General features: G+C 45.6%; 1 protein-coding gene across 1 annotated transcript in view; it reads right to left on the bottom strand.

Moving 5' to 3' along the window:
* Positions 1-2,018: 2,018 nt before the first annotated feature.
* The window catches only part of bcap31 (B cell receptor associated protein 31), a gene marked incomplete at its 3' end in the record, with an annotated part of 17,317 nt that continues 7,555 nt past the window's right edge, over positions 2,019-11,780 (bottom strand). The window contains 3 exon segments of the mRNA XM_038722708.1: positions 2,019-2,119; positions 2,654-2,780; positions 11,568-11,703. Of these exon segments, the coding sequence (XP_038578636.1) occupies positions 2,019-2,119; positions 2,654-2,780; positions 11,568-11,703 (364 nt within the window).

Below are 11,780 nucleotides of genomic sequence, written 5' to 3'. Positions count from 1 at the left end.
AGAGAGAAACAGCGAGAGAGAGAGAGAAACAGCGAGAGAGAGACAGCGAGAGAGAGAGAGACAGCGAGAGAGAGAGAGAGACAGCGAGAGAGAGACAGCGAGAGAGAGAGAGAGACAGCGAGAGAGAGAGAGAGAGACAGAGAGAGAGAGACAGACAGACAGACAGACAGAGAAGAGACAGAGAGAGAGAGAGAGACAGACAGACAGACAGAGAGAGAGACAGACAGAGAGAGAGAAACAGCGAGAGAGAGAGAGAGAGAAACAGCGAGAGACAGAGAGACAGCGAGAGACAGAGAGACAGCGAGAGAGAGACAGAGAGAGAGAGAGACAGCGAGAGACAGAGAGACAGCGAGAGACAGAGAGACAGCGAGAGAGAGAGAGAGACAGCGAGAGAGAGAGAGACAGACAGACAGAGAGAGAGACAGCGAGAGACAGAGAGACAGCGAGAGAGAGAGAGAGATGCTGAGAGAATATATGCACTGTGCAGCGCTCTGTCAAATATGATTTTAACCATATTAAATAGTAAAATCAGTGGAGAATCAGCGTTGATAATGTGACAGGCCAACACAAATAAATCAGTGTGTGGGAAACGTCCAGCTGGATCTTTGCTTTTATGAAGGCGAGGGTGTCGGCATCTGTGACTAAAGTAAAATTAATTTGCTGAAGGCTGCGGTAACGTGAGGCTACACGCTGCGACATTCTCCTCACTTTGATCACGTTACAAGACCAGTTCCAGCTCGCATGGGATCAGTTCTTGTTGACAGATTAACATATCTGATGCATATTAGAAAGTTTTGGCATAAGAGACAAAAGGCTTAATAGCCAATGGTGATCGACCTCCTTTATCTGTCATGGTTGGTGATTTATTTATTTTAATTGTAGAAAACACTTAATGGCTTATTTCCACACCCCGAAACATAAACGGTGTTGAAACAGTATCAGATTACAAAGAAGCCAAAAGAAAACAAACCAAGAGAAAGAAGCTAATTGAGTCTTATTAAAGTATCATGATGCATCTGTGTTGCAGGATTTTGCTAAATGTGGTTGATGAATTTTATGGTTTGAGTTTGAGAACGGTGCCTCGCTTTAAAGGTTGCCACCGCAAGGAACTGTGGGTCAGCATTGTCTCCTTTCCTTTGGTAAAGGATGGTCCGGTGTGCCCTACACTAAAGGAGATATGAAAGGAAGCATCGAGGCTCCTTTCCTCAGCTTTTAGAGAATTCGACCAGCGCTCATCACGGCTGCCGCTGAAACACTTCCGGGTCACTTCACTCAGTCAGAACCTTCCTGAACAAAAAAGACTTTTCGAACGCAGCCCAAGCTTTTTAAACAGCCCGGCCAGGAAACCTTTTCAGCCAATCGTGAGGCTCTACTGACATCAGTTTCAGATGTTGTGGTGGCGGCGAGGAGCAGGGGTCTCTCTCTCTGAAGACTTTGGCGTCGACCAATGATCAACCAACTAACCGTTGCAGCTGTAGACGTCAGATGCTTTGTGTCCCACTGTGAGCGTCTAAACCAGAGGTCGGCAGCCGGCGGACAAATCTCCCCGCTAACCGTAAATATCTACTTTGATAGCGGAGCTGACTTTTGCCGACTTGATAGTCTAACGTGAGCTGCAGGGGCGGGGTCTAAAAACAGCGGCGTCAAGTCGGGCACAATCTAGCTGCAGCGGCTGAGATCAGTGACCGATCAGGCAATAATGTGGTTCCAGCTCAGCGCAGTCGGGGAAAAGTGCCTGCAGCCGCCGGACTCCTTGCTCCTGCGAGGTTGTAATGTCATGTGACATGGTGACATTTTGCAGCGCCGGCAAAAGTCGGACACGATTTCTAACCAGCATGCCTTGCTTTAAGTCCAGCATGCATCACGTTAAGTCAGCGCCGCGCCGCACAGCGCCGCATGAAGTTGAACGCACCTAATGATAATTTGATGATGTTCTGACCCCCTAACCCTCTGACGCTGAAATCCCAACCTGATGACGACACGGCGACTGGCGTTACGCAGGTGTGTGCGCGTGTTACCAGCAGCTTGCTGTGCTCGTCCAGCAGCCTGTCGTACTCCACCGTCAGATTCGCAGCCTGTTTCTTCATCGCACGAACGTCGCTGTCCGACTTCTGCAGAGCTGCAACACAGGAAACACACAGGTGAGACGGCGAGTCATGGTCTCACCTGAAGCCACACACGAAGGGCCAATTATACCAAACCTCACGTCCATAACACTGCACATAATACTTCTTTACTCCAGCGTGTCCATGTGTGCATGTATGTGCACCTGTACATAATAATAATGATGGTGATAATACTTCACTCCTGCATCCTCTGCACTCGGCTCACTGCACTGTGTTCTCTACACTGTAGCCTGGGTCTGATTTTATCACTGTGTTATTGTGTAAGTGAGCACATTGTGAGCAACGTACGATTCTGAGTCAGGTTCCTCGTACGTGCACATGAAGCTGATTCTGATATCACAGGTCAACAACGCAGCCCAACAGTTATTACTGTCTTTAATAAAAAATGCTCTTGTCTGATAGACAACACAACTGTAACGTCAGATCCTGTTCGACCGGAAGGTGGCCGCTGTAGTTAAACTCTACGTTAGGGAGCTCCATTTGGCCGTGAGGGTCCCCCCCCCACACAAACTGTTCTCCCTCCTCACCTTTCTTGGTGGCCTCCAGCTCCTCCTTCAGGGTCTTCACCTCCTCCTTCAGAGTCTTGTTCTGCTCCTGGGGTCCCGCTCCCTTCTTCTCGCCCTCCGGCACTTCCAGCCCGGCGTCACGGAGTTTCTGTTGAGACAGGAAATGCAATCCTTCATGAGCTGGTGACGTTTCACCACCACAGAAACGAGATTAAAGTTGTAGCGTCGAATGGACCGCAGAACGCCCTCAGACTGGATTCTGGAGGAAAATATGTGCCAGGTTCATCCGAGCTGCAGCTTCACCACAGACTCAAACTATTTACGAACTGATTCACTGATTAAGTAATTAGCCTGAAAAACAGTTCGGGGGTCAACTTTCTAATCTCTAAGATTTCCTCACCACATTTTAATAACCTGCAAAGGTTGAATCAACGCATCTCTACAACAGTTTCAACTGGTCTCAACTGGCGTCTGAGTGTACGGTCCTTCTCCTGAGGGAAAAAGTCAGGTCACTTCTGTCTGAAGTGCATCTTTAACTCTTTGCTAACATCTATCCAATGCTCAAAAAAGACACTGAACTACACAAAGTGTACAAGCAGATTAACAACAAAACAGAACCAGGAACAGAAACAGGCGTTGGGAATTTCTGCTGCTGAAGTTAACCTGTGGAAAACTCTGCTGGCAGTTTCCCCTTCAGTCTGGAAACTGAAACAGAGTACAGGGCAGGTGGACTACATATGTATATATGTATGTAAGTATTATGAAATCTCATAAAAAGTGAGTCTGATGATATTCTGCCTTTTCTCTGAACATGTCGGAGAACACATTTGTGGGAGAGATTCTTAACAGCAGAAAAGCTGCTGAAGCACAGGAGCTATTAAAGTCCAGGAGTTTCTGAATTCACATGAATTCATTTCTCAGTGAGGTGAAAAGGAGCCACAGGCACATTAAAGAGGTCACTTCACCAAACAAAGACACAGAGGAGGGAAGGCTAAATCCAGACTCAGCAGATATTAAATGATCTACAGGAGAAACAGATCTGAGAGCTGCTCTGACTGGTTAGAGTTTCTCTTTACAGAAATGAAAACATTTCCACCAGAAACTGGAGCAGAAAGATTCACCTGAATGCAGAGATGGGGCCTCCAGTTTCAGACTCGGACTCGAGCCCGACTTAAGTCGTGCACACAGTGACTTGAGACTTGGACTCTAGCTCAGAGACGTTTGAGCATCTCTGCTGTTTAATGCTCAAAATGTTCAGATAACTCAGCTTGACTTCTTAAAAATAAGGAATCAAGAAGCAAATAAAGAAACGCTGCAGAGGAAGAAGAGAATCCCTGGAAAGAAGGAAGCTGGTTTCTGTTTGGCGTTCGGTTAGAACCCGCCCACTCACACACCCACAGGTGTTCATACCAAACACCCCCCACCCCCATCTCAGAGCGACAGCTGCTCTCTGGGTCAGTATTTCACGCTGCTTTCTGATTGGCTGGCAGATGACACACAAACGTGAGAAACGGCGCACACACACGGTCGCCCTGACTTCTGCTTCTTTTTTTTTTTTATTTAAAGTGACTTTAAACTTTCTGTCTCTTCATGCTGGAACTCCCAGAGTTTTACAAATTCAGGGTTCACTCTGGATTCAACAGAAACACGGTTCATCTATCTTGTTTTAATGCTCCTCGTGTGTTTCCACAGCTTCACACACTTTCTTCCTGTGATGCAGTTCAGTTTTCTAAAGTCTGCTCCGTTTCTAACTTGTGAATATTTTATTGTGATTATGTCACTAACAGCTCTCAGTAAATGAATCGTTTGCATATTCAGATGACGACAGCAGTGAAAACACAGTAACTAAGTACATTTACTTAAGTACAGTAGTACAATCTGTAGGCACATTTTCTTTTTACTACTGCAGTACATCTGTGGTCAGGAAACCAGGGCGGCTGAGTCAGTGAACTGTCCCTTCTAAAAACAGACTTTAGCGGAGCCTTTCCTGATTTTAGTTAACTTTATTTATTTATTTTATTTTTCTATACTTTAAAAAAAAAAAAATTCTAAAACACATTTGATTCCAGATTAGCTGCTTTTCCTTTAAATTACTTTAACAGTCATTAATGCACAGGTAATAAAAACCTTATGATATGATAGTACAACAGGGGACATTTTCCTTATCAAGTATTTACAGTGAGGAGACTAAATGCTCAGTTTTCAAAACTAAAACCTCTTCAGTTTATGTTGACTAAAACTACGTGAGGTGCACGGCGAGCGATTCTTCTGATCACTCTGAAACGCGGCGAGGAGACGCAGGCTGGGTTAAATGCAGAGGACAGATTCTGCATGCGCTGTACTGTGTATTTCTGTAAATGACAATTAAGGCTGATTATTATTATTAATAATAAATATTAATCTGTTATTAGTACAATTTGTCCCAAATAAAGTACTCTAGTACAAGTTCCTCAGAAAGTGCACTTCAGTACAGTAAACTTGAGTAGAAGTACTCCCAGGTGTGAATGTTAGAGATTTGGCTGAAGCAGCCGGCTGCTGAACGTGTTCAGAGTGACGGAGTGAAGCAGCTGCGAGCTTCAGACCTTTCAGGAGCTTCGGCCATAAAAGCTGGTTTTACTGCCCTGAACTGAATCCAGCAGCAGGTCTCAGGTTCAGAAAGGCCACGAGACCTCGACAACCTCAACCAGCCCAACCGCCTCTCACACACTCAGAGCTCAACGTGCTCATTTCATTAAAAAACTCTGAGCCGCACATAGTGGAGTCACGTGATCGACAGAACACGTCTATACAGCAGCTCGTTGATCTGCGCGCTCTGATCAACATGGCTGACGGCTGCATAAGTACATACGCACACACTAGGGCTGAGCCCTGATAGTCGAAGATTCGATGGGCGGAGCCTGATTCGACTGTCAATCTCAAAGTCGAAGCTTCGCAGTGAAACAAGGATCACGCCATTTTGGCGATATGGGGCTGCTCAACGTCTGATTTTACACAGAACTACCAGTTTTCTCTCAATAAGTTAATATACAGCCTGTTACAATCTACATTTCAACATTTAATGCTGTAAATAAAGATGTAAAAAGAATAAAACTTTCAATAAATGTTTTTAAAGTTATAATTTATCACCGTTGGTGAACCACACAAAGAATATTTGATCGTTTTTAAAACAGCCGGCTACTTGAAATAGACCCGGGAGGAACCACAACATGCATGCAGCTGTCGGCAGCACGGCGTGCACCAAAACGTGCGTGCGTGCGCGCGCCTCAGTTTAGCTGGAAATTTACAGTGCAAGTTGAATGAAGAGAGAATGCAGCTTCTCAAGATTAAAGCGGAGCTACCGTGTGTGTGTATATTTTATTTTAATCCGTTTTAGATTGTCTCAGGTGTTGAACTCTGACCTGTCTGAAACAAACAGACAAGGGTTTCACCATCACTTCGTTTCAATCAGTCGACAGAACGTTAATCAAAACCTTTGATACGTGCTTTAATAGTTTAAACCACTTTTTAAGCTTTAAAGCTTCTGAAAAAGAAAATTTTCTTCACCGTCAGGAAGCGACAAGAAACGACCAGCAGCTGAGCTATACTCAGCGGCCACTTGTTGTGGCCAGGGAGTGTATTCGCTCAATTTCCCACATTTTATATTTTTATACACAAAATCTGTCTCCGTTCCCTTTTTATGAGCTCCACTAAAATGTAAATGAGGAGAAAGACGCCAGAGGGAGGATCGTGTTATCAGCCCTCACGGGAACACGTGACCACACACACACACCAACGTCGGGACACCCAGAGTGACTGTGTCAGCACTTTCAATTTTACCATCCTGTTAAAAATAGACATGCACGTCAGAGTCACGTGTTCCTGCAGGTCGTCTGCCGCCGCACACGTCTGACCTCCGACCTCCACACAGACTCCCATCACACGCACAAACATGCACGACATCATGGCGTTGGAGAAAGTCATTTTAGACTCCTCAGAAACTTGTTGCAGCACAAAACAAAGAAAATTATTTATAAAAGCATCAAATTCTCTCAAATCTTCAAACACAAACTCTCTCTGATGTCAGGGAGACATTAGGAGACGGCTTTTAGAGAACCTGCTGCTGGAACTGCTTCCTACCACAGAGTCTTTATCTGCCCTGAGTTTATTGCTTCAGGATGCTAACAGCACCAGGCTAAGGGAAAACTAGCCTGTGGCTAACTCGGGTACATTTACATTTGTCTGAATGTTGATCAGGGTCCATCCAACCTTCTCACAAATACAACAAACAGGACCACAGCTCTGCGCTCAGAAAAATCAAACCTAGATCCAAGTCGAACCAACGAACAATTTGAGCTGCAGGCGAGTTAATCTGCTGCAGTGAAGCTTCGTAACACGGTTTTACATACTTTTACATACAAAAAGGTCAGGAGTTCAGCAGCTAATTTGAATACAAGCCGTCGTAGTTGTTTACATTCAAATCGGAGTTATTCCGGTTATAATGACATACGAGCGGTGAATATGAAGCGATGCGGCAGCCGTCCCTGGGGATTTACTGATGGAATAACATGTTTTGGACTAAACGTTTTTACTGGATTGGATCGTCTGGACCTTCGACAACGTAACGAGACCGTTTTTGTTGGAATATAATCAATCGGTGGATTAAGTTACTGTGAGGCTTCATAGGTGAGTCGTGTCAATTTTGATTGCACTGATTGGTCTGACAGAAGCACTGAATGGACCCGCTGTGGTGACTGTATCTTGAAATGGTTTGCATTGGTCGAAATACAAGGATTTTAGATTTTAAGCGGTGGATCACGTGAGTATGTAGTTAACACAGCAGCTGTGTGCACATACCGAAAGCCGCCGCCAAGACCTGACGGCCCATGGGGGGGCGCTGGAATGTTAAGAGGTTAAAGTGGATTTCTGGCTGAAACCAACATTTAATTCATTGATCAACAGAAAATCAATCTGCAACCCTCCAATAATTTTTTTCCATTTATTTTGTGAACAAAGTTCACAACAGCTAGATATGACGACGGACCCACAGGCGCCGTTACACAGATGGGCAAACATGACAACGACATATCTAATCCAGTCTTTGTAACAAAGGGAGTTCCACCAGGATTGGTTTTGGGTCCCTTGCTTTTTCTAGTTTACATTAATCCTATTTGTGTCCAGTTAAAATTCTGAATCATCTGTATGCAGATGATACAGTTTTGGACTCCTGTGTCCCCACAGCAGAGATGGCCTTGATACTCTGCAACATGTTCAGATCTGAAATGGCTTTTAAAGTCAATCAAAACTCAAGTTATTATTTTTGCCCCTGGGCGAACAAAGATGCCAAAATTTTAAATACCATATTGAAATAAAAATTCACACTGGGTTTTGTGTATAGGTGAAAATCCTGTTTCTTTATGCCTTCAAGACAACAACGCTTGGTTCCTGGCTCTTTTCTGTCCCAGATTCATTATGGGGACACTATTTACAGGTTTGCCTCTCCGTCCACCTTGTCCAAACTTGACCCCTTTATCACTCAGCTCTGATATGTGTCACTAACTCTAGCTTCTGGACACATCAGCTGAGTAAGAAGTAAATACAGTGGAACATAGAAACCCCACCGCCAGCCTCCATGCTTGGTGGCCTCATTGCAGAAGTATAAATTGGCCTTTAGGCTATGGGTAAGACATATAGCTGTGATGGTAAAGGTCAGTGTAAGGGGGTCGGGAATGCCTTATGTCAACGAGAAGTCCCCGCGGGAATAGAGGAACAAACGTGTGTGTGAGATTTGATAGCCTCCGGCTCAGATTCAGATTCAAGCACACACAGCCGGCGTTCAGCTTTTGTCCTCCGACTAATCTCCATGGTGGGGATACAGTTTATTAGGTACAGCCAGCTAAATGTGATGCAGTATAATGCAACAGCCCTGCAATAAATCTCATTTCCAAGAAGCAGCAGGGGTCTTTGAGGTGCTGCAGAGGAAACCTGGAAAGAACTGTTTCACTTCAAGTTTACTGACTTCTATTTCTAAGATACTTTAGAAATTCAGATCTAAGAAAGATCAGAAGTTCTTAACAGGTGGAACCATAAGCGGAGGAAGCAACGGTGCATGGGGGCGGCCAACCCAGAAGAAGTTTATATCTATTGATTGTTGTGGACACGAACAAACACCAGCGGTACGGAATTCAGCAGCTCTTATCAAATGAAACAGTCTCTTCATTCGTGGTTTCAACGGTAAACCACCACAAGGTAGACAATTACCAACAAACACACTAGAATAAACATAAATCATAAGTATTTCAAACAAATGGCAAACTTATTAGCACATTTTAACAAAACTGCCATCACTGTCATGCATCATGGGAATTCTGAGGGAGGGGCGTAGGTTGCGTGTGCGCAGCGTTTTATTTACGGCGTCAAAGTCCACTGGAAGCCTCTCAGAAGCGTTTCAGCAGCACAGCGTGCAGCCTGCCCCACGTTAATGACTTGCTTTTTAATTGTCCTATTTGTGCTTCTACGACATTCTTCTAAAGCTCCCTGTGGATCGCTTTTGTTTCTCGTCTTGACAGGTGCATCTAGCAACTACCACAGGGAGCATTTCAGAATAAGAGCGTTTTGCCTACATGTTTAGATTTTGTTGATTAGTACTTGCTTTTTGTGCTTCTACTATGATTAAGTAGCTACGTAGTTAAATTGTTTTTTTGTCTGATTTAACTGTGTTTATTGTTAAACGATCGGAAGTCTGTAACGGGCATTTTATTTGGAAAATTGACCGAATTCTATGCCGTTTCTGTGTCTGACTTCCTGCCCGGTTCATCTGCTCTGTGCTGCTTGACGCTGGGACGCTTCTGGGACGCACTGCAGCGCTTCTGGTGTGAGAACAAACATTTTGTAGAAAGGAGGGCAGTCAGCTCCGGCAGCAGCGAAGCAGACGGACTCTGGACTTTCAGAGCGAGTCTGGGGTCACGTAAACTTGGTTAATATGACTGGCCCACGATGAAGCTCCGCCCCCACTGTGCTGAGAGTCTAGCTCCGCCCCCGCGTGGAACTGTAGTCAGTCTGTGATCCTACTCTCATGAAGGTTTTAATGTTCAGCGTGTTTCTTATATGAAGTCCACCCTTACTGATGTACATAAGGGGGACAGCAGGGTCGTCCAATCAGATATAAATGTTCATATTATCTGTTATAAGGCACAGATGCCTCATATGATGATTACATTATAGATGTACAGGGCTCCAGATTGCAGCACACAGTTTTTGGTCAGCTGCATCTCTATCTGTGCATTTCCCCAAACTCAGCAAAACTCACTGGTGGAAGAAGGTGAGAGCCAATCAGATGCAGAGGAGTACATGAAACAATCTCAAACCAGCAGACACATTCATCAATGAGAAAGCCCAGTAAACTGTGTCTGGACTAGCTCTGGAATGACTGAAGAATGTGTAGCTCAAAGTATTTTAAATGTTTTTTAGTCTTTTCCTTTCGGTTTTAAAAATGATCACATAAATGATAAAGCAGCTGCTGTGAGGCGTTCGCAGGACAGTGTTTACTCAGCGTGTCGGTTAGTCCTGGTTTAAGCGTGTGAAATCCTCCCATCAGAAACAACACAACGTAAAAGACACTCCCTTGAAACTCACCACAATCAGAAACACAACAGTTTCTCAACCGTTTTTAAATTCCTGGCTTCTGAGTTAGCGATGTGTTTTCAAACTGAGACGGATGCCTGAGGTCAGATAAGATCCTGATGCTGTGACAACGTCTTTCACAATCTGAGACCTTCATGCTGCTGCCAAGACTTCCTGAAGAAGTACACGACATGTAAACAGTTTCCTGAGAAGTGTTTTCATGATCTTATATCGCGGAGGGGAACTGAAGGTCCTCGGGGGTAGAGAGGGTCGAGACTTGGTTTGAGGGGTCAGGTTAGGGGTCGAGCAGGATGTGCAAGGCTGTTGGTAAGGGTTAGGGTATAATCCCATGATTACTGCTACAACAGCCAATCACGGTGTCAGGTGATATATCAGCCTGATTAAATCGTCCGTCGCTCGTTAAGGTGAGGCAGCATCATGTGACGGACACGTCCCCACAGGGATAGAGGAACAAACGTGTGTGTGTGTGTGTGTGTGTGTGTGTGAGTGTGCGTGTGAGTGTGAGTGTGCGTGTGTGCGCGCGCGTGCATGTCACATGCCGATGAGACAGTTTCTCCTTTTAGCAGGAGGAGTAAGTCTCGTCACCCGGACAAACCCAGGTCAGATTACCACACAGAGAGAGAGCGCACATTGTGAATGAGACACAGAGGCGCAGTACAGAGACACGCCCGTGAATCAGAAGGTCAGCGGGTAACTGCCCGGCTCCTCCGGTCTGCACGTCCACATGTCCTTTTGCAAGACACCAAACTGCTCCTGAGGTGCCGTCACATGTGAGCGTGTGACTGTTGGCGCCCTTTCTAAGAGAGAGAGAGCGAGCGGGCATCACTTTTAGGTCGAGGGGAGCCGAGATGATTGAAACACTTTTCATCGTGGACCCCCAGGATTCTGGGGGTCCAGCCTGCAGCCTGGCAGACTCCGCCGTCCTCCTGCTCCTGGATCTCAACAGGGTAGCACGGCTACATGTCCCGACAGCGACCCCTGACTTTTGAAACTGCGACAGCTCCGCCTCGACTCGTCGAACTTCACAGACTGACTGCGGTCAGACATTTAACCCACTGCTGCGCTCTGAGCAGCCGTCTGATAACCGAAGTTCGCTCATCATTTCCACATCCTTATTTTTTAGTCCACTTGTTGTCTTTGCAATGTTAAATGTTTTTATTAAATTGAGGAGCGCGTGCTGCAGTCCATGAGAATTACACACACACACACACACACACGCTAACGGGGAGAAACTTTAAACTCTGACTGACTTTTTCCGCCGTCACAGGAACATGTAGTTCAGACGCTGTAAAGCTAAACGTGTCGTGTGCGTCACCTCTTGCAGCAGCTCGTTGTCCTCCATGTATTTCTTGGCGGCGGCGCTGGCGCCCTCCGCCTGCTTCTTGAAGGCTTCGTTGGAGGCCATGAGTGATGCCTGCTGGGAGAGCAGCGTGGTGAGGCGACGCAGCAACCTGCACAGAAAAAAAAACACAAATGGCGTGCGGTCAGCGAGGTCGCACAGACCGAAGCAAAGGGGGTCATTTCATCA

This window comes from Micropterus salmoides, unplaced genomic scaffold (assembly GCF_014851395.1).
Source record: "Micropterus salmoides isolate LMB-PRFRI ecotype aquatic unplaced genomic scaffold, ASM1485139v1 Ms_hic_scaffold_16, whole genome shotgun sequence".
Taxonomy (NCBI): domain Eukaryota; kingdom Metazoa; phylum Chordata; class Actinopteri; order Centrarchiformes; family Centrarchidae; genus Micropterus; species Micropterus salmoides.
The sequence above is the reverse complement of the archived record's forward strand: the minus strand, read 5'-3'. Positions and strand labels throughout refer to the sequence as shown.